This window comes from Azolla caroliniana, unplaced genomic scaffold (assembly GCF_043228905.1).
Source record: "Azolla caroliniana isolate FFs.n. ecotype wild unplaced genomic scaffold, voAzoCaro1.0.p SCAF_11, whole genome shotgun sequence".
NCBI lineage: Eukaryota > Viridiplantae > Streptophyta > Polypodiopsida > Salviniales > Salviniaceae > Azolla > Azolla caroliniana.
Window position 1 is genome coordinate 13,854,169 of NW_028230446.1, and position 23,889 is coordinate 13,878,057.

The 23,889-nt window shown below is 38.9% G+C and overlaps 1 protein-coding gene and 1 pseudogene across 2 annotated transcripts; both read left to right on the top strand.

Annotated features, from left to right (window-relative positions):
* The first annotated feature begins 7,629 nt into the window (after positions 1–7,629).
* LOC147857864 (uncharacterized) lies at positions 7,630–12,880 on the top strand (annotated as a pseudogene). Its single transcript, XR_015530427.1, has 5 exons — positions 7,630–7,789; positions 8,650–8,878; positions 8,974–9,141; positions 9,276–9,386; positions 9,815–12,880. The product of XR_015530427.1 is annotated as an uncharacterized LOC147857864 (transcript).
* A 7,103-nt stretch (positions 12,881–19,983) lies between these two features.
* Positions 19,984–22,635, top strand: AUG1 (HAUS augmin-like complex subunit). Its single transcript, XM_087328019.1, has 6 exons — positions 19,984–20,289; positions 21,155–21,287; positions 21,367–21,501; positions 21,596–21,719; positions 21,875–22,012; positions 22,103–22,635. Exons 1-6 carry the CDS (start codon positions 19,998–20,000, stop codon positions 22,211–22,213), a joined length of 933 nt encoding a protein of 310 aa, XP_087184145.1. The 5' UTR covers positions 19,984–19,997; the 3' UTR covers positions 22,214–22,635.
* Positions 22,636–23,889: the final 1,254 nt, after the last annotated feature.

Here is a 23,889-nt window from a genome sequence, read left to right on the forward strand (position 1 = left end):
AATAAGAAGAACTTCACCAAATCCTAATGGTGCACCTCGAAACCTAGAATAAGCAACCCGAATCAAAAGTAGTATGTACTAAAAAGGGAATAATTCCTTAATGCATGTTGAGGAAGATTTAAAATATACACCTCTTGTATTTGGTCAATGTCCCTAACCATTAAGCAACTTATTTTTGCTTATTATATATATCTTTTCATATATACGTATTTATGTTTTTGTTGTTGTGGTTGGCGCCCTTTTTTGTCCACTTTTTACATTTAGGCCCGCCACATCATGACATTGGGCAAAGGGCATAGAACCTGAATGTAAAGGAGTAACAATCCCAATTAGTACCAACTTATTTCTCTACTTTTCATTCTCCGGATTCCAAGCTAAAGCTTCTTCCTCTCTTTTCTTGTTGACTGGTACCAAGTGTTTAACTATCAGCCTTGCGTTGATTATATATCCTTCTCTTATAGTACGTGTTAAGAGCATTGATAAAGTATTAGGTCAAGTCCATGAACTTCTTGTTTAAGTTAGTTTTAATGAGGGAGTGAGGAGAGGTAAGTTTGGATTGTTAACATGATCATAAATTGCTCAATACTAGTTGACGACCACTCTTACCATCTTGCCAATAATAGGGTAAATGATACTTTATCCTTGCATGTGATTCTAATGAGGGGCTTAACATTGGTCGAGATTACAATGTGTGCTCGATGTAACACACAAGAGCGACACACCATCATATGATGTTTCACATGGTTTTATCTCAAGGTATCCTAAACCTTGACATGTTCCTTATCTCATGGTTTCCAACTAGTAGGTAAAAATTATTTAATTTGAACAACTACTATGAACCCAAGTCGCATGTTATAATATTTCGAAAATAAACAAATAATTATTTAATGAATTAATTATTTTTTTGTACTAACAATTAAGCCCGCTAGAGACCTTGCCTTGCACATTTATATGTTGTAGGCAAATCATCACACAAACTTGTTATGATTGGCATTGCTTTATGGGAGAGCAATATCTCGTATGTCAATTGATAGTGAGTTCAACAATGTACTTGTGAATTAGACGAGTAATGTCAATATTGGACATGACACAACTTCAAGGCATAATATTAATGACATAATTGTAAAAATTACCAGACAACTCTTAAACTAATAACATAAATTTAGCATACTAAATTCCGGAAAGCTCATTCGATCGGGGCAATAAATAAAAGAAGAGATACTAATAAGAGACATGAAGCTAATATGTTATTATTATGATCAATCTATGTCGAGATTAAGATAAACTGACACACACAATATTTATAAATAAATTCATCAATAAAATTCCTTAGTATGATATTCGAGAAGAATTAACAGTCGATACATTTAACTCAATTAAACCATCATCCAACACTTGCAAAGTTTAATCAACAATTCCATTTAATCACATTGTGGTGCATTTAATCCAAAACGTTGTCGTGATGTGGCATGTCTAGTGCGAGAAAAAGTCAAAAATTGAGGATCCACACACATTTCACGAATACTTGCAAAAATGAAAATAAATAAACCTAGGTCACAATGGCATTGAGTGCATGTAGAGGGTTGCAAGTAGGATTTGAACCTTGCACCTCTAAGATAAGAGGCAATTACCCTACCACTAAAGCTACTACTAAGTGCTTTAGATGTTCTATATTTCTTTCTCATATTCAGTATTCCTTAGGAAACAAAAGTACAAAACCGTGTACACAAAACCACGGTTTTAAGCCCATGGTTTTCTGCATGTCACAAAGCAAAACTATGTGCACAGAAACCATGGCTCCAAGCCCATGGTTTTGTGCATGGACAAACCTATAAAACCCCTAGTACAACTTGTGTAAAGGGGGGGGCTCAATATGTGATATTAGTATCATCACCATCAATATAATTTGCTTCTTAATATTCTTCTTGAAATATATCTTCTTCTCAAGTGTAAAATCTTTGATCTTCTCAAGTGTGACATTAGTTTCCTCGATTCCTACATACACATCATCATCTTTTCGACAATTTCACGAATGTCCTCCCCGGTTCGAAACCCCGGTGGTCCCACTCAAACGAAGCACACACGCACGCGCATCTTCGCGACATATTTTGGTGAACCTGACATGAAGAGAGACATGGGAGGATGAAGATGGATGAGGAATATCTCATGAAGGCAATGTCGAAGATGATGATGGAATTTTCGAGAGAAAGTAAAAGACGAGATGCGGCCCAACAAGTCGTCGAAAGCGTGGTCGAGCGAGTCGGCTATTTCGACGGGGGCATAGTCCAAAAAAATTTAGACACCTACAATGCCGAGATGGATTCGAGAGGTGTAAAAGAAGCTACGAGGCTGGAATACTTTTGTCAAGTGGTGGCTGAACCGAACTACAAAGAGGTAAAAGAGCTTCAAGAAGCTCATGATTCGTGGGTGACTTTCAAGGAGGCTCTATTGGAGGCATATGGCTACAAGAGACCGAAGGGACAAAGTCTATACATGTTTGACCAGTGGGTGTCATCGAGGAAGACCCACCAAAGTGTTATGCATGCATTCATTGAGTTTGAGTGTCGGTTCACTCAACTCTCGGAGCGGGAACAAGGATTGGTGGGGGCGAATAAAGTCTTAATGTCCGTCAAGTCGATTGATCAGAATGAAAGGACGGCCATTGGAATCCAACTCGAGGATGACGATGGTGCAAATGGCCTCATCGAGGATTGGGCCAAAGTGGAAAGTGTATGCCGACAACACGACGAGAGGAAAATGAGATTCTCATCGACAACAACACGACCCATGAGGGATGTTCAAAGGAGAACGGGATGCAATACACCACCACTAAAGGAAGAAAACTCGAAGAGGGAAGATTCGATACTCAACATAGAAGCCTTAATGAGAGAAGCATTCAAGAACTTAAGATGCAAGGTGATGTTGAAGAGCAGCTTAAAATGGAGTGAAAACCGAGGAGAACGGTGATCGAGGAAAAAGAGACCTCCCAACAAATATGGGTTAATGAAGTGGCCGATACAAAGGCTCAAGTTTTTTATGACAATACCACGGGAGAAGGTGTGAAACAAGCCATCTTCTCAACTTACGGGGGAACGACGATCAAGAGAAAGGACGAAGACTCGAGAGTGGGAAATGCTGCTTTAAGAGTGGACGAGCATTTCGGAACACATGTTGTGTCCGAAATATCGAGTGATGAAGGTGCAAGCATGAGCAAAGCTTGCGTAATCAAGGGAGATAAAGAGTGTGATGTTGACGTGATTGAGGCAGTAGCCATGAGGAACAACATCGAGTCGGAGATGGCTATGGACAAGTCCACGACGGATGGCCATGTCGAGACTTTCCCAACACTTGATCTAGAGACTTGGGCAGTTGTGTTCGAGAGCCAACATGAGACCCAAGAGACAGAAAGCGGCGGGGAAACCAATGCAAATAATAACATTGAGGGAAAGATGTCTATGGATGAGTCGACAGTGACCGATAGTGCCGAGGTTCTCCCCACAAATGTTCCTGAGACTTCGACAGTTGTGCCCGAGTGTCAATGTGAGACCAGAGAGACGGAAGGTGGCGGCTGGAAATTGAAGGACCGAAATGATGAGGAGGAGGATGGCAACAGACAAAGGAATCCCTCCACACCAGTTCTGGAGACTTCAGCAATTGTGCCCAAGAGCGAACATAAGACTGGAGAGATGGAAGGTGGCGGCAAGGAGATGAGTGTCGAAGATAGCGCATACGGAGGAACGATGGCCAACAAGGACGCCAAAAACAAAGCTACAATAGAGTTCGATGAAGAGCCAGATAGCGGCAAGAAAGGAAGAACCAGCATACAATCCGGATGGAAGATGACGCGGTTGGTATTCCTACCCGAACGGAAGCCAACCCGAACGAGAGTTGATCAACCAGGCCCGACCCAACCGAAAACCGGATGGAAATTGACCCGAACGAAAGTCAATCGTCTAAGTTTGATTCGGCCGAATGCGAATCCGGACGAAGGCCGATCAAGCCAAAAGATGATTGGTCAAGACAGACAGAAGTTGAACCGGCCTAGACGGAGGTCGAAGCAGACGAGTCGCGACACCCGGTTGAGGCTAGTGAGCATAAGGAAAGGCAAGCATGGGACGAGAAATGATGATAAAAAGTTAGGTGACCAAGGAGATGGCCGAGGTGAAGGTGGCACATGCATGAGGCATGAAGCGTTATGCTCGGGAGGAGCAAAGGGAGCCATGACAACTAGACATGGCAATAAAAAAGGTGAGCGAATGATATGGTGGATCGGATGGCAACGACAGTTCGAAGTAGACCATAAAAAGACGGTGCGGGCGAGGCGCAAGAAAGGAGGAAATCAAACACCAACCACCTTTGACCTTGCCACATCACTCTTTTCTTCTTGGCACATACCGGAGGATGTGCGGTTTGGTGGGGGTGGATGTCGTTATGTGGCATGTCTAGTGCGAGAAAAAGTCAAAAATTGAGGATCCACACACATTTCACGAATACTTGTAAAAAGGAAAATAAATAAACCTAGGTCACAATGGCATTGAGTGCATGTAAAGGGTTGCAAGTAGGATTTGAACCTTGTACCTCTAAGATAAGAGGCAATTACCTTACCACTAAAGTTACTACTAAATGCTTTAGATGTTCTATATTTCTTTCTCATATTCAGTATTCCGTAGGAAACAAACGTACAAAACCGTGTACACAAAACCACGGTTTTAAGCCCATGGTTTTCTGCATGTCACAAAGCAAAACTGTGTGCACAGAAACCATGGCTCCAAGCCCATGGTTTTGTGCATGGACAAACCTATAAAACCCCTAGTACGACTTGTGTAAAGGGGGGGGCTCAATATGTGATATCAGTATCATCACCATCAATATAATCTGTTTCTTAATATTCTTCTTGAAATATATCTTCTTCTCAAGTGTGACATTAGTTTCCTCGATTCCTACATACACATCATCATCTTTTCGACAATTTCACGAACGTCCTCCCCGGTCCGAGACCCCGGTGGTCCCGCTCAAGCGAAGCACGCACGCGCATCTTCGCGACAACGTAATGTAGACGTGTCTGCTTATTATAATATCATCGACGTGACATCCAATAATATCAAGAGTCATTGCAACCTTCGCCAACAATGCTAAATATACTTGTGATATAATATGTAATCCTTGCACCCAATTACCTCAATTTATTTGTGGCTCTTATGCCATCAAAATTGCGAACGAGCATTGTAAAGATAATAATGAAACGTGGATAAGTGTCTTATTTGTTGGGTCATCGATGTGACATATAATTCAATATATTTGTGGCTCTCATGTTAGCAAGATCATGGATGAGCATTTTAACAAAAAGTGCAACGTTCATGGTGTTAACTATTTGTCAAAAATAAAGCAATTGATGCATGGAAAATAAGTATTCACGGATGAGAATGACTATTTATTTAAGTCAAGCTTCATTGTGGTATTAATGAAAAGATGCCCAAATGTTGCAAAGAATCCATACAATAAATTATAACTCTCCCACCCACATCTATCAACATGTCTAGTAGCGAAAACCCTCGTGCATGGTCCTTTCAAGACAGGGAGCGGAAAAAACCATATTGGTGGAGCATATCTCCATTTTGTTCTGTCCCCAAAAAAGGTGAAAACCTCTGGCTTTTTCCAAATTTCTCGAAATTGTTGTTGCTCATCTGGCTCACCATGTATTGCCTCATATTGACCTCTTTGGGTATGCAAGAGCATCAACCATATTGACCTCTTAGAAACTTTTTTTTTTTTCCAAAAAAGACACTACTTCCCATTAGTTAGCAAAAGAAGTACATCAAAGTTCAGCCATAATCCCACCTCTTAGAAACTTTAATGCTACTAGCAAAAGAATAATAGTGTTTTACAACAAGTTACAACAATCCCCCCCCTTGCTGATAAAATAAAACCAAATGTAACTAATCCATTGTAATAATCCACATTTGGATGCAATGTCAAACTGTTTAAAGGCAACAAATGGATGTTACATAATTTTTTGTTGATGCACACGTGTGGATAAATTAATGGTAAGTGCTCTCATTCCAAATAGGAGAGCTCAAGGGGCATGTTTAGGGAAAGGTTTAACAATCTCAAGCCAAATGAGGATAGTGCAAGCGGTCATCGATGAGTGGATAATAGCATAGGTAACTATGGATAACATTGGTTAATTCATTAGAAGTGCAGACATTGATTCTTAAGTTCGTGAAGAGGAGTGCACATTCCATTCATTCAATACCAGTTCATAAAATAATAATAATAATAATAATAATAAGCAATCTATACACACACCCAAATTTCTATTGTACTCTCGGTTCTTCTAGGAGATATCAACAAAATGGGTTGTTCTTTCTCCTTTTCTTCTTCTTATATACCTCTTCTCTCTTTCTCTTTGGGCGCCAACACACCATACAATTGTTGCGGGCTAGTCACCTTGTTGGCAATATCAAGATTGTTGGTGTGTGAAGTTAAGCATTATTTGAGTTTAAAGTTCAATACGATAGCTACGTTAGGTTTAGCTACCATGCAAGATGCCATGTCGGGTGCTCATAATAAATTGATGGCTTCCTAAATTGTTAGGATTATGTTTCATATTCCCAACAATTATCAAAGTACTTCGGATAAGTTATGACAAATGCCCAAACTTGTTGGTTTCTTCATTTGGAGGAGGTAACAAGATGGTTAAGATAAGAACTAATGGTGTATAGCACTAACATCGTCAATATGCACTTGTGGATGGGTGGGGAATCAAAAGTATGGGATTTTCGAAGGCTTTATTAATGATGGGCATATGTGGTCAAACGAGAATAGCACTCTTGCCCTCCTTAAGTGAATGCATGTTTATGGTGGGTTATGATTGGTGTTTTACCTATTGGAAATGCTTTGATAAACTTTTGCATGAATTTTGTGGAACATAGTTGGCATCAAGTTTGATAAGATATTGGCAACATATGATTGGAGGTTTATAAATGCAATATGATTTTCTTCAAGTTTTGTTTATGAAAGACCTTTTTAAAAATGTGTGTTTTGACAAGTGAGTTGAGTATAACCACATCATTTTTAGTATGTGTTTGATTATTTGAGTTTTTTTTTTTCGAGGGGGGGGGGGTACATGGCACAAATGATGTAGAAGAGGAATGAGTTAGTGTTTGGTGGACAATCTAGAAGTCATAAGCACAATCAACGGTGGAAAGGATGGTAGATATGGGCAATTTTATTTGATCGGAAAAGGTGGTAATGTTTGCCCCCCCTATCCTTGACCCACCACATACTTCATTAGGTGGTTTTCGGATCTTGTCCGTCGGGGTCATAAATTTTGATGCTTGAATTGGATTGGTAGTAGTCAGCTTCCATAAGTTAATAGTAAATACATTATTCTTCACGAAGAAGAAGAAGAAGAAGAAGAAGAAGAAAGGGCGAAAGGAGTAATAGCAATAAAAAAATAAAAACAATAAAAATAATACTAATAATAACAAAAACAAAATACATTTCATTTATTTCTGCAGCCACACACACAAAGAGAGCGTAGAAACTTAACCATATACGTATATACAAATGTACGCACATACAATACGTACATACGTATCTGCTATACGCATATGTATATCAATACATACATATGTATATATGGTCCTATGGATTCTACATATCCGAGACAGAATCAGAGAGAGTTAAGAGTCTTCAAGAGAAATCGATGAAACTCTGATACACTCACAGAGACTCTCACCTATCCAGCCATGGGCAGCAATCGGTATCTGATGCTGCTTCCTGCTAGGTAAAATTCTTCACCTCATACTTCTTCTTCCTTTTCTTTTTTTCTTTTCTTCTTCTTCGGAAGATGGATCCGAGAAGTTGGAAATCTGTGGTGTTGCTATGCTAGTTCACAGGATACATGGAAACATTGAGTACAACAGCGCTCTTCCTTTTCTGTTTTTGATGTTGTTGCATTCTTCATTTTAATAAAGTCGAGAACGGAAGCTTTCTTTAGGGTTTGGAGAATATGCTGATCGCAGTTAAATGGAAACCTTAAAGGAGTCGCTACCACATTCTTAAAACGTTTAATTTGCTTTGGTCAAGTTTCGAAACATTAAAATGGAAGCTTTTTCTACGCTTAGAATCAGCAATGATTGCAGTTCTCTAAACATTGTCAGGTTAAAAAGACAAAATAAACTCCCTTGCTCTCTTGCATCTTTGTAAACTTTGCGTTCTCTTCAGTGAAGCTTCTGAACACTGAAGATGGAGAAGTTTTTATAGATCGGAAGCTGTGTGACTATAGCGCATTGAGATGGAAATTTTAAAGGCTAAAAACGTTTTCTTTTATTGCTCATTTATTGCTTAAACCTTATATTTTCTGTAATGAATTTTTTTCAGCCTCAAAATGGAAGTAATTATATGCTTTAGAAAGCATGGTAATGGTAGTTATCGAGGTGTGGAATGATTAAAGACTAAATTGTCGAGCTTTATTTGTTTTTCCATCTTCTTAAACCGTGTAGTTCCGTCAGTGAAGCTTCTTCATTGAATCAAAGTTTTTTAGGATCTGGAAACTGAGATTATCGTAGTTCATGAGCTTAAAAGCTAATATGTTTTTTTTTTATTGGTTTTCCACCATCATAAACATTTTTTTTTAAAACTCAGTCAAGCTTCCCGACCTGACAATGGAGGCTTACAAGGGTCTCAGGGTCTTCTACAAAACCTTTTGGACCTCGGTGAAGCCTTTTTAGCTTCAGAGATTGGTGAAGCAGATTTGCAGGACTTACAAATCAAGCTAACTGCAGCGAGAAGCAGAGATGATGGTACAATCCGTGAGCTCCAAAAGAAGATTGAAGAGCTCTCTGGTATGAGTGCGATGGTGAACAGGCTGAAGGTAATAAGTTCTCTCAACTCATGGAACTTCTCACTCACAGGTGATGCTTCCTTCATTACAGTATGCTTAGTTACTATGAGGATATCATAATCCAGGATGAACTAAGAGAAGAAAAAGAGAAGGCTAAAGAGGAAGCAGAAGATATGACACAAGAAATGGCAGAGTTGAGGTATCAGCTGATGGAACGAGTGGATGAAGAGCGAGAACTTCGTGCTCGCACAGAAGAAGCATCCCTAAGAAGAATTTCTGAACTTGAAACACAGGTTTGAAAGATGGGCCCTCCTAGTTCTTAGATTTATGAACTTTATTAGAGCTAAAAGTATAAATTTCTCACATGTATAATTTGTTTTTGCTACGTGCAAGTAGTTGAGGGTCATGTATTCATTGCATTGGGCAGTTAAACCATGCTTGGCGTGAGATAACGAATCTTCGGGGGGCAAAACAGTCTGTTGAAGTGCAATCGCAGTCACGTTTATTGGAGATTCAGCATCTCAAGGTTGCTTTTGAGGTATCAATTCTTCTTCTTCAATGATTATCAAATTATTGTCGATTCTATCTATCTCAATGACAAGGATTTGAATGATTCCTCACATCAGTCATTGTTCACTCATCCTTTTAATTAGGACTGGTTGCTTTTTTTCTGGCATGCCGAAAGTGCAGCTATAGCCATTTTTTCGTAGCAAAAAGCAGGCGTTTCTTATTTAGCTCCTCATTTTTAAAGCAGGAATTACAATTTTTACTTATTTTTCTGTTTTGGATATCTGTGAAATCAATCATTTATGGATTTATTCTTTCTTCTCTTTCTAAGGTTCTGTTTTTCTTAATACTTACAAGTACAACAATGGTTGTTTTAGCATGCTTTTGCAAATTGCATATCCAGGATGATTATTTGTAGCCTTGTTTCCTGATGCAATTTGGTTAAATGTTTATTTACAGGAGGCAAAATCAATCCAAGAAAACTTGGTGTTGCAGAAGCTAGAAACTGAGAATCAATTGGATGAACTTCAGTCAAAGGTTAAAACACTTGAAATCCATCTGGCGGAGGCGAATAATCTGCTTCTCGCAGCAGAAGAGAAGGCACATGGATTGGAAGAAGATTTATTAGAACTGAAGAATACACACGAATCAATGTTATTAGATGAAAAGCAACAGAAAGAGTGGGGAACAGAATCGGAAACAGTAGAGGAGATTCATGCTTGTGATCAAAATGCCAATTATTTGGTACTTACAATAGAAAATCAGAGCAGCTATGTGGAACATGAAGTGAAAGTAATGCAGAGCTTGATTGCAGATTTCAAGCTTCAACTTCAGTTGCTTGCAATAGAGTATCATAATGCAAAGGATAAGCTCCCTGTTATCGAAGATGCTTATATTGTTGTTGGTAATGAAAACATAGAGAAAATGATTGATGGACACGATTTGGAAGGCAATAATGCACATGTATTAACAAACAACAACGATAAGAAGCTTTATCCACCATGGACACTGCAAGAGGTGGTTGAAATAGTCGACGAAGTCACCGAAGAAATGACAAAACTGCTACGAATTTTGCTCAAATATTCACAGTCAAGAAAGGCAGATTTCCTTTGCTCTTTAGAGTCACGCTTGCAACTTTGGAGTAATATCCCACAAAAAGCTTTACCTGAAAGGATTATGAAGAATGGGGTTCTTGCAGAGTGGGGTGATTTGCTGGTGGATCTAGTTGCACAATGTAGAAGAGAATTACATTCAATGCAGCAGAAAGTGTGGGACCTTGAGACTGAAATGGATTTAACTAAGTGTGTCCGGGCTGATCTTGCTGCCTTTAGCAAGGAGGTTATGTGTACAAGAGAGGAATTGACAAAGGCAGAATCACATTTTTCCTCTCAACTTTTGCAGAAAGAACAAGTCATAGCTGATCTTGAGGGGAAACTAGAGCAAAGCAACAAATCCCTGCTTCAATCTCAGGAGAAGGTGAAAGAGATGGAAGAATCAAGTGCTTTGCTCCATGGACTTGTTCGGAGGCTTGAGTTAGAGATAGAAAGATCAAAGTCTATGTGGGCTTTAGAGAAGAAGACACTTGATGAACATATGCATGAGCAGCATGACATTATCCAGAAAGAGAGGTTAAAGGCAACCAAAGAAGTTGATAGGCTCGAGAGGGTGGTGGAGGAGCTGCGGCGTAGGCTAGCAGAGAATGAACAAGAGCTAGAAGAGTTAGTAGAGGCGAACAATTTGAATATTGATGCAGTAGTAGCAGCTAAGCTTCGTCAATTGGAGCAAAAACTGAGGAATTCTCAGTCATTTGAGGAAGAACTCCAAGCAGAGCGAGCTGAGCTTGCTTCTCAGGTAGTGTGGCTTCAGGCAAAATTAGAAGAAGCAGAACGTGAGCTAGAAGCTCAAAACGAGCATCATGTGGAGGCTCTGATTCAATACGAAGAAGAACGAAGGCTGCTAGAATTTGAATTAGAAGCAGGAAAACAAGCTTTACATAAGAAGAACTCTTTTGCATTTCCAGGTAGAAAGGAGAATGATACTGCATTGGGTGGTGAAGCGGGAATCAATGAAGGTATGCCTTTCCATCAAGATGAGCATAAACAACTAGAGAAGACAGTGGAATTGCTGAAACAAAGGATTTTAGAGAGTGAACAAATGCTAGCCTCACAGCAAGAAAGTGTTATGCTCCAGAAAGAAATAAATAGGAGTTTAGTTAAGCATTCGGCTCTTCTTGATTCCGAGTTGCTTGCTCTACGGGAGAAGTTGTTAGCATCTGAAGCACAAGTCCGCGAAATGGAGTCTCTAATTGGAAGTTTGCAGGATGAGTTGCTCCTTGAAAGAATGGAAAGTATGCAGGTTCAAGATGATGCTGATTTAGAGACAAAAAGAATGAATAGAAGAGAGGAAGAGTTTGTGCAGTTGAAAGTAAGCTTTGATGTGACACTTTCTAGTCTCCAGAGAGACCTTCTAGAGAGCCAGAAAAGAGAGGAAGAGGCATATCTCCAACTAAAGAAAATGGGACTAGAATTGTCGATAGCCAAAGAAGAGGTGGTAAAGTCAGAGATAAGGTTAAAGAAGGCTTTGAGACAAAAAGATGAGCAATTAGGTGCAGAGAGAAGTAGAGTTGAAGCTGCCATGGCAGCACGGAAGCAAGCAGAGTATAACCTATATAGAAGGACAGAGGAATTGAGAATTCTTGAAAGTGAGAAAATGGAATTGCAGCACCTTGTAAATCACACCAAGGAGATTCATGATCAATTGGAGAGAAAGGGACAATCTTAAAATTGCTTATACTGAAATGGAGAACCGAATCTCTAGAGGAACTACAACAACGTAGAGAATCACATGTATTTTTTAGCATAAATCATATGGAAAAGAACGAGACACAAGATGTTGAACCTTGACTGTGTCAAATTGAACAGAATTGATAATGTTTATATGGAGAAGATGAGGGTGCTATATAGAGAGAGAAGATCAATGTCTTATGCAGTATCATTCACTACAACTTGCATCAAGAACTCATTATCATTCACTGTGACTTTTATCATTCACTGTGTAAACACTATGGTATGACAATGATAGATCTCTAACAGATTAACACTCTGGAAACAAGGTCGTCATTCTATAGATTAAGCGGATTGCTGTGTTTCTCAATTTGGGGACCAATTGCAAGTATATTGTGGTTTCTGGAGTCTGGTGATGAATCCTAGCTTTACCAATGTTATGCTGATAGTGCATGGCACAATGTAGCTTTACTTAGAAAGAGAGTAATTTAGGTTCTCCCAAGCTTTATAGTGAACTTTTGACATCTCTGACGTTATCACTTGTAAATGTGTCATTTTATTTCCAGCACAACATTTCTATGGACAGAAAGCTCATTAATTTACCATTCAGTTAAATGATTTCTGATCTATTCTGTGCTTTCATTTAAAAGTATTTCTTTATATGAAACCATTGGGAACCTCTACATAGAATGGGAGGCTTGGTTCCATTGAAATCTTGAATTCCACTATTTTTTACAAACCATTTTCTTGGTTTGTTTGGCTTTTGTTGCGCATAAAGATGTCTTAGTACCAATAATGTGGTTTGAGATCTTAGGTTGGGTCTATGGGTGTACCGTATTAGATCGTCATGATTATTTGCAGGGGACAAATATTGTAAAGAAGATTAAGTGCTCAAAACTCCATTTTTCCCAAAACTTGTAATGCGTTAATGTGTAAAAGCATGGGTTGTAGAAGCTGTTTATGCCTTGCTTGAGTTTATGGAGTATTTATCTCATTTTCTGTTCTTGTGATAGCTATGTAGAGGAAGAATGGTGGCCAAGACAAAGCAAACATGTGTGTTATGGTGCTTCCCTAATGGGCTTCCCTCATAATGGCAAATCTGTAAGCATGCATGACCTTTCGCTTTTTCTTTCTAATTAAAACACTCATTTGGGACATACATTGATAGCATGATATAAATAAAAGTAGTAAAGTAGATAAATAAATATTGTGATTTAAAATTTAACTAATGACAAAAATGGATATGAGGATGATGAACTACGCAACAATGGTTCATATTGAATGTGCAAGAAATGTAAAATACAACAGAATTGTTGTATCTTATACAACCACAAATGTAGGAAATAATCACTCCTCATATTGAGCATGGCAGTATTGGCAAAATTTGTGGCCAAAATGCATGGCCCACACAATGTGAAACATAAAATGGGGAGTGGGATTTCATGTGTAGGGATAAAATCCGTAGATATACAAAGGAATGCCAAAGTAGTGAATATAGCTTTATGGGTCTCTACTAACTCAATGTATTTCCACACAACATCTCTAGTTTTGATGGAAATATAGCGCACAAAATCAGCAAGTATGTGGTACCGATAACAAATATCCAATTAGAGGCTCACTATACATTTAGATCGCAATGGGCATCAAAGTCCAATGTGATAATCGCTTAGTTGCATTGTCGAATGAAGTCATGTTGCTCGAACTATGTTTCTTTACCTTTGTGTGCTCCCTTTCTCGCCATTAGAAAGACTACCTACATACAGAGAATTTTAAAAATCTCGATGGCCATTCCTCTTTATGTGCCAAGAATCCCTTGTTGTGTTTTTCCGACCTCAACACACGACGTAGTGATCCAGTTCTACGATCCAATGTTTCGAGCCGAACCCGAATTTGAGTCTCATTTTTCATGGTTTTTTGATACCCGGGGAAAGCGGACATGGTTTGATTCAAACGTGTAGAAAGACATCTTGCAAAAGTTTGTGGGCCGGTATATAGACCAAAGGGATGAACGACAATAGCATGGTGTTATGATCCATGGTCCATGCATAATATGCATGGACATATGTAAATCCTGCATGCATGGACATATGTAGATCAGTGTGAAAGCACGTCAGGGTATGGAATGGAATATATATAACCTTGTGCAGATCTAGGGCTTTTTTCATCCCACTGCTAGAAGCAAATCTGGAAGAGTAAGGAGTAGCTCTACAACAACGTAATGTCTGTCTGTGTTCTCTCTGCGATTCTTCGATTCTTGTCTCTTCTTTAGTAGACTTGTCTGTCTTTCTCTCCTTCTGTGTGTTTTCTTCTGTTGGTGAAGGAATCACACACGTATTGTTGTTCTTATTTGGGCCGAATGATGTGACCATTTCTCAATGGTCTTTAACTTGATGCGGACAGAAGCTTCTTGGAAGGCTTATGCTGTACATCTTTGATTATACTGATGGCTCCATCCCCCTTCTCTTTTAGCGTTTCCGTCTTTCATAATTCAATTGCAGCCTTCTCTTTCAATGGGCCATAATGAATTAGTTTCTGATTACGGTTATGTGGACCTCTATCCTTCCACCTATGTATACTATGAGAACACTGTTGGACTTGCTTGTGCGTGTTAATGCTATCTTTTCTTCTTCTGAAATTTACTCCTATTCATGTGTATGTTATACACGACTTATACGAGGATGTTATGATAGGAAGAAACTAGCTGGCTTTGCTTCCAGTATGGACCAATAAAAATTCAGAGAATTGCACCAGAATTCTATCATTTTAGAGAAACAGAATAACGCCAGCAATTGGGTATGCCTAGCGGTGTATCAATAACAGATTGGCATTGTGCAGACAGGGAGATATGTTTATTTAGCAGACGATGCCATCTATGCAATATGTGTGGACCCAAAATGCGGATGTACAGATATAAATTGTTTGATGTTAGAACCCCTCTTGGGGCTGTGCCCTGTGAATGATTTACTGCTCCTTGGCCAACCAGCGGAAAAATAACATTGGGCGATTCATAGCCTGTACAGGAGTGCGTGATCTTGAACATTTGGTAGAATAAAGAGGTTCCTTGATTATTTTAGAAGGGCATATTAAAATGAAATGGGGTGCCCACAAGCAGGCAATGCCTTGTAGAGGTCATAGATACACCAAACCCAATCCTGGCTGGAGTTTCTCTCTCTGGCATGACATGCACTCTCAGTTGTGACATTCATTGGTTACTAACATTTTCACAAATATCACACCAAATTATCCAAAATTTGAAAGTTTATTCCTCGCTCTATCCTCCACCTCTTGTGAATGTTAAAATCCTCTTTGTCACTTGTCTCTGTCTCTGTCTCCTTCGAAAAGTATGATTCTTGTTAAAATAAGATGATACTACAACTTGCACTGTCTTTATAAGTAGGGTTATGGCAAGGTATAACCCTATGAAGTTATGTAATAGTAGGTGACAAAACTCTTCCCTCGTATTGGGGTAGTATCCTTGTATAACATAGTTGTGAAATTTGCCAAATGAACTTCTCTTTTATCTTGAGGAGTTGTTGTGGTATCCCACAAAGCCCATCAAACAACAACCAATTCCTCATAGTCAGTTAAACCACATTCTCTAATACTTAAGGTAGTCAAACACGACTTGATAGTTGATGAAGGGGTGTCACATGGGCCTTTTCCATACGAACCTTTATTGGATGACATCATTTGATATTCTTCTCTAGGAGAAGTCTTTCTTGTAGGAGATTTCAAATTGAGAACTCAATCTTGACAATGCACAATATTTGAGATTGATGGAAACCTAGAAATGGTAAATGCCATAGGCATCATATGTAGATCAAAAGACAAGCTTTGGCCATCATCTGCTAGAACTTGGAAGTCGGCACTATGTGATCAAATATAATTGTTTAGTTGAGTGGTCAGGCTTGAAAAAGCTCACATTTTCCCACATGGCGGGGAAAGCACAATTGATTATCTAATAGGACACCTTGAAACTATTAACATTATTAATCCCTTTTGGGTGGCCTCATGTCATATTATCACGAACCATAACTTCTTATACTTTGAGCTAAAATGCGATATCTCCAACACAATCAACTTTAGCCAACCAAGCCATCACACCACAATACATTTCACACATGAGCTCTCTAACATATACTCTCGACATGTTCAAGCCCATCTCTCCTCTCTTGATTCCTCTTTGCCTTTAGAAAACCTTACTACAGAACTCACACACATCCTTCACTCCACAACAACTAGCAGTTTCCCATATACGAAACACTCCAACCAAGGTAAAAAGGGTCTATGCCACAAAATAGATGGTATGATAAGGATTGGAGAGACTTATACAGACAACTTAAAGTATCGCGGCTTAGTGGTACTATTACCTGAGTACATGCTAGCAAAGAAATGTGCAAGATGACACATCGTAAGAGACGAGTGTAGGAGACATCTCAATATTGGGAACTCTACCATATGTTCATGAGTAATGATTACGCCACTACATGGAAGAGACTAAGGGAACCAAGACCACAAACACCAATTGAGGATCCCAACACTTGGCACACATATATACAAAGAGACTTTACCAAGTCCAGGGAAAACCACCCATTCCCATGCCTTCTACACCTTGGCCTGCCATGGGGACACTTTTCACGACCTCTAGGATCATGAAGGTCAAAAAGAAATTATAACATTGGAGGTCCATGGCACACACAAGATTGCACGCAGAACACATTATATATGCACGAGAGTGGCTAGCTCCTTTTCTAACTTTAATCTTCAATTGTGCCCCCGCCGAGGGTTTTCCACCATAGTGAATTATGAACACAGTGGCACCATATATAAAGGAGGAGACCCCATTAACCCAAATACATATAGGACCATTACGATATGTCATACGCTCGCTAAATTATATGGAGCAGTAATGGAAGCAGAGCTCAACGATCATATGGAGACCTTAAGTCTTCGAGCACTTGAACATGCTGGCTTTATACGAGCCTTCTCTACTATTGACCATATTTTTCATACTTAGATGCTTAATTGACCAAACGAAGGCCCGCAAGAAGATTAAGTATATTGTTGTTTTATGGACTTCCATAAAGCCTTTAGACAATCCCTAAAGAGAGGTTGTTTGATAGGCTTAAAAGCTTGGAGATACAAGATGACATGATTTGGGCCATGTATGCACTATATGAGCAAGGATCAAGGTGCGTACGATGCCTAGGTGGCCTATCCAATTGCTTCACTAACATCGTTGGTGTAAAACAAGGTTGCCCCCTATCACCGACTCTTTTTGGAATCTACATTGATGAGACCATGTCGTATTTTATTGCTCGTAACGGAGGCAATGGAGAAGTCCTTGGGGGTACACAAGTTAGTATCATACTCTATGCAGATGACATAGTTTTGCTCTCTAAGTTTGAACACGACCTACAAAGGCATCTTAATGCCTTAGATGACTTTTGTGCACAACGAGGATTGATAGTGAATCTAGGGAAAACTAAAGTCCTTATCTTTCACACATAGGCTTGAGTTAGAACTAAGTGTCACCTAACCCTCTCTCATATACCAGTTAAGGTAGTTGAGTCATATGTATATCTTTTTTTTCAATTTCAATGCTCGCTTAGGTAAATTTTCGATGACACAATCAACCAAAGATAGACTCATAAGAGGATATGCATCCCTCTCAATCTTAGAGAGACAATGCCACTAGGCATACTTTCAAGAGCCCTTCCCTCATGAGAGGATATGCATCCCTCTCAGTGGTTTGGGTTCCAGGGCTACCATCTTTCATGTGGACGCAATTAGAGAGACCATTGGTGATGATGTTATCACATCAACTCCGAAGCAAATCAACAGTATCTGTTAAGAAATGGAATGACAAGAGTGGTTGTAATGTAGTGGAAGGTGAGCGTATGTGTGTGTGTGTGTGTGTATAACAACAGAGAGAGAGAGAGAGAGAGAGAGAGAGAGAGAGAGAGAGAGAGAGAGAGAAGTATATATGATATTAACAAAACGAGATACATCCAACAACGACTAAATTACAATGAGTTGGTTTATATACCAACTAAGCTAGGGCAAGCACCCTTTCTACTATTTACACAACTAGCTTGGAGTGTCTATGAGCTAGTGTGAAACCTATCTATGGGAAGTTGAGTTCAATTCTCAACAATATCATATGAAATTATTAGAGCTAAGTTCACTTGTAGAAGTTCACTTGCCCCCGATGTTAGTAGAAGCAGTTTTCCAACTTGTAGTTTTTATTCATAGGATACATAGACAACCACAAGATAGGATATCTCATCAAGCTTTTGAGGCAGCTCAATCACTCTACGAGTCCAAATATACTAGCTCCTCGTATAACATGGTGGTGAGTTGGCTTTTTGCAAATGGCCTAGACATTAATAACATATCCCCCCTTAGGTACGACCACACATTTGATAAAACTTTAACCTCTCATGAGGACCGTAATAAAGTAATACGCCAATAAATATGGCAAATTTACATTCGGTATAAATGGATCACCCCACTAGAGCCACTCCCATCTAAAATGTTGTATTATAAGGAACACTTCATGTGCACTTCGCTACGTTAGGTTTTATTGCACGACCAAAATATCAAGATACATTCTTACCAAATGCACTAAGGGTTGCCATTGGACAACTTAGAATATCAATTCACCAACTTGGGATTGAGAATGGTCGTACTAATGGAGTCCCGAGAGAGGAAAGGATATGTAGATTATGTCACATAGAGGTAGAGGATGAGTACCACTTTACATGCAAGTGTACAACTTATGTTGAGATAAGGGCAAAATAACAAGACATACTCGGACCCTCTCCAAACTATTAGATACTTTAGAGATAAAGAAATTAGGTAGATATATCTTAGAGCTAAAACAACATGAGAGAATAAGCTACATAATGTCAACAATAACTTTTCTAATAATCACCAACATGTAGGCAATGAAATTTTTTAGAGATAGGGGGAGACAATGAATCTGGACATGCCTGCACCACTCGACCTCTTCCTTGATGAAGCAAAAAACCAAAGAAGAACCAAATGCCCTCGGATGTCGGGTTTCAAAGCAACTTGATGTGGTGTAGAAGCGATTAAGAAAATACGAGAATGTGAGCTACATCGGCTTAAAGCCATGGTTGGGGTACCTTCTATATCAAGACCATGGGTCACACCCACATTGAAACCCTATGACCTCCCGCTTCTTTTCGAGAGATTTGGATGGAAATGAAACCGGGCCTAGTACAAAGTCATCTCCTTTATAGAATATGTTACACCATAACACGTTTTGTACAATACTAGAACTCTTTTAGGTTAAGTTATGTTTTATTTTTATTTTTGATGATTGGGTAAGACACCCTATTTTGTTATTAAACGATTGTCTCATTGGCCAATTTTGGCCTTACAAGACGTTAATATATCTTTCTCTCTCTCTCTCTCTCTCTCTCTCTCTCTCTCTCTCTCTCTCTCTCTCTCTCTCTCTCTCTCTTTTACAGATGCTTTGTGTCCTATAAAATTGGTATGGCTCAACCTTGATAAATGTGATGTAGTTCGGTTAAGTCTCATCGATCTCAGTTAGTTTCTCATAGGTGTTGGAAAGAGATTGAACACGTTGTGGGCGTGACTAAAAAGGTTGGTTTCGTGTAGCGAAGTTTGGGGGATAGATAGCCAATGAATCCATAACACGTGATGTGAACCCTACACTTCTCTACAAGCAGAGGGCATTTCGGGAAATATGGAAACATGGAGGGTATCGGTGTAAATATAGAGAAACCTTTGCCGTGGAGGGTATTTGTGTAAATACTCCTCTTTATTCCTTCTTACAGAGCGCACGACAAGCTTTTCCCCTCCTGGCGATGGCGATGGCGATGGCGATGGACAGCATAAGCATGAGCAGGGAGAACAGTAGCAGTGTGGCGGGCGATAGTAGTACTTCTGCTCCATTTGATGCCGCCCACATTGCGGAGGTGAAGTCGTGGCTGGCCTCCACCTTCGATGCTGTGGGGAAGGACGTGCCTGACTTCGATTACACTCCTCGCTCCCTTGCCCACCTCCACAACCTCGCCTCTATATCCATCTCCCGTTCCCAGGCCTCCTCCATCGTTGCTTCCAATCTCCGACAGCAAGCCGCGGAATTTCACAGAGAAAGTAAGAACGGATCTTCAAGCTTCTTCTTCTTCCTCGTCAAACTTTTACCGCATTTTCTTTTTTCAATTTTGACATCGAAAGGCTTTCTGAACTGTGTGAAATGCCACAAGAGTTCAGATCTTCAAATCATGATGCGTTATAAGAGGATTTAAGACAATAACCGTTCTTTTCCATTTTTCCATTTGAGGAAAACAGCGAACATTAGAAACGTGCTCATTGTGATCATCTGAGGCTCTCAGACCAAAGAATTACTTGTACATAGTTAGTGCTTTTAGTGTCCGCTTTATTCAATGAACTAATGTTTACAGTTGCTGCTGCAACTCGTAGGAGTGACCAAACAAGGTACATTGTGCAGTGATTGTTAGGTACTGTATTTCATCTTTCATAATAACCACGGTTATGGTTTTAAGAGTACAAGCACTGCTGTTTAATAGTTATGCTACTCCTATCTATTCATGCCATGAAGATTATATTACATATACATCTTTTATTAGCTTTATGTTCCTTTGCCTTCGAATAAATTTGTATGCAATTAAATGCTTCCACCATTCAGATGCTTTACAAATAGAAGGGGTTTGGTAAGAAAACTGGCATGATGTTCATGTTGTGTCTCCTCCTGATATGAATATTTACCAGAAGGTGCAATATTTCGTGATAAACATGTTGCCACATAAATCTAAATATTGCTGTATTCTGCTTAAATTCAAGTGCTTTGTTGTATGGTTTATGGCAGGTTTTAGTTTTTGTCGTAGGCTATCAATCTCATGATTTTGTATTATTAGTGCAAAACAAGGCACATTCTTTTAGTGCAAAACAGGGAATTGCCCTCATGTCTCCTGTATTCTTTTATTCTCCATTTTGGCAGCTGCTCGAATTAGAGAACTGTTGGAGTCTGCAGGTTTGGCACAGGAAAATATGTCACAAGCTTGTGTTTCATCGGCTCAAATGCTTGCAAATGTTGCACATCTCTTAAATCTTAAAGATGTTGAAGTAAGCAGGTAACATTGATTCCATAGTGTTTACTTTGAATATTTCATTAGTTCATATGAATCATCTTAACGAGATTCTTTTCATCAGTTTTTTGATGGCATTCGGGGAATTGTTGCTACGGAAATCAGATGTAGAAGACAGGAGATCTAAGGCTCAGAAAGAGTCAAAATTACTTCTTGATAATACAAGAAAGGCAATTGCCAGACTCAGTCACCTGAAGAGGTCTATAAATTCACACAATCATATAAAACTATGCAATCTTTGATCTATGCTATATAGGCAACTGATTATTGTACTTTGGGAATGGAGTTTTCAGGACACTTGCACAGCTTGAAGAGGAGGTAGCAACCTGTGAAGGCCCCATGATGCAGTGGCAGACTAACCTGAAAATGATGGCCTCAAAGGAGCGCCAGTATCTTCAACAACTCGCAAATTATAAGGTATTGGTTGTATGGAAATGTGCCAATGCTAATAGATTTTTTAGGCAAAGAAAAATTGAGAGCAAACTAAGGAGATCTAAAAGGGGAATGTATTTGACATAATTATATTCCTGAAGATAACACTGGAAGGAATGACAAAATTCCATTTAATGTAGGCTGTGCTGACCCGTGTGGGATATACGCCTGAGATTAATCATGGCATTCTTATGCAAATGGTTGAGTCTCGGAAAGATCTGGAGAGAAAAACAAAGCCAATATTGGATACGCTGCGAAGTTACCAAGACTTACCTCCAGTATGAGAAAATTTTAGTAGTGTTGGTCTTTGCAATTTTCTGCTCTTTGGATAAACTGTTCTACTAATACACATTTCTAATGTTGTGCAGGACAAAGCTCTTGCAGAGCTTGCTATCGAGGATAAGAGAAGGGAAATTGAGTCTGCTGAAAAATACCTTGAAGATGCACTTCAATCAGCTCTTAATACTCCAAGTGAGTGACCAAGAGTCACTGATTAAAAATTACATGCTAACCAAAGAAATGTTTGTGCTTGTCGTCATGGACTGATGATTGAAAGGTCCACATTACTTTCATATCTAGTATATAGATGGTGTATTTCTGTTTTGGGGAATGAATGAAAGTGTTGAAGGGCTTCAGGAACAAATTATCTTCCCGGGTCAGAATGTGCAGAAAGAATGTTATGTATTGAAGCACCCAATGAAATGAATCCACCATAGATATGGATAAGAAGTAACATGGGTGTGACAGGTTTTACAAGCAATTGATCTTAATGTTTCAAAATGTAAACTTAGTCAGTAGAGCATTGAGACAAGGCAAATGATTGATCAGCCAGCTTATTTTGTTGTTTTTGTAATATTGGACATACAATAGAAATGAATAGTTTTAAAGTTATATTGAATCAGCATGTTGCACCTACATTTCTTTATGAAAGAGATTTTCCCTAAAATGGAAGTGTTTAAAATGGTTTCAACATTAAACTATGCTTTATTGTCACAATAATCTACGTTGTGTAGTTCAGGTGATAGTATGTATGATCGATAGTTAGCTGTTGGTTTTAGTGTATGTATCTCATTGTTAGCCTGATGGTGTCTGTGTTTGATATATGCATATGCAATTGATGGGTGATGATTGATTTAAACTCGAATCTTGGAATCATTAGGTATTTAATAAAGCGACTAACTACTAAATGAGGTAGTGTGGGATGGAAAGGGAGTGATTTGTAATTGAAATGTGGTCAACTAATGGTCACTTACAGAACTAACTAGGTTTGTAATTAGTGATTTATTAGAATTAAAATTAGGATGAAAATGTGTTTGAGCCTTACAGATTAATCTTGGGAACGTGCATGATTTGATTATCGGGAATTGTTGGTGATATAGTGGAGGCATAGCGGGTGTAATGAAAGCGAACAAAGAACAAGTGCGACAAAGATAAACCCACAATGTAATATTTCTTTATGAATGAGAAACTACCCTCTCAATATTACAAAACTACCCTTTCATATGCTTCCTTCAATGCATATGAGAGGTATGTCTAAATCATCAACACTTATATAACTATGTGATATAGATTTTGAATTACCTAAGTAAGAAATGACATCCTAATTACAAAATGCTCCAAGTTGGTCAGGCTACTAACACAAACAAAAAACAAAGACTTGAATTGTCTTTTATGTGGCATTCAAGCACAATCTCATGGCTCAAGGTGAACTTTAAGGCCTTGGATGAGAAATATAGTTATCATTGTTTTATCATGCTTGAATCTAAGGCCTTCCCTTAGGTGTGAAGGTTTGATGGAAATACCATATATCTTCTCCTCATTGCCATATGTGTGTGTGCATATAGAAAGAGTATACATATTTAACGACTCTTTACAGGCCAATAAATCACCAATGAAGATAGATGTTGGGGATCTACTCAAATAGGTGGAAGGAATGTGTGTCACTAGCCAATACGTGGATCATGTCATATGCTACAACTTCTGTAACATTCTATCTTGATGTTTGTGGAGCTACTTTGTTGTACGTGGAATGATGGATGGATGTCATATCATGAGAAAGAAAGATATATTAACGGCTTCTAAGGCCAAATTTGGCCCATGAGACAATTGGTTTACAACAAAATGAGTATTTATCCAATCATCATAACTAAAATAA

Excerpts from the sequence above, each read along its gene's own strand:
- AUG1 (XM_087328019.1), top strand. The coding sequence starts at position 19,998 with ATGGCGATGGCGATGGCGATGGACAGCATAAGCATGAGCAGGGAGAAC. Across the intron at positions 21,288-21,366 it reads AAAGATGTTGAAGTAAGCAG|TTTTTTGATGGCATTCGGGG; the intron begins GTAACATTGATT and ends TCTTTTCATCAG. Across the intron at positions 21,502-21,595 it reads AGACTCAGTCACCTGAAGAG|GACACTTGCACAGCTTGAAG; the intron begins GTCTATAAATTC and ends TGGAGTTTTCAG.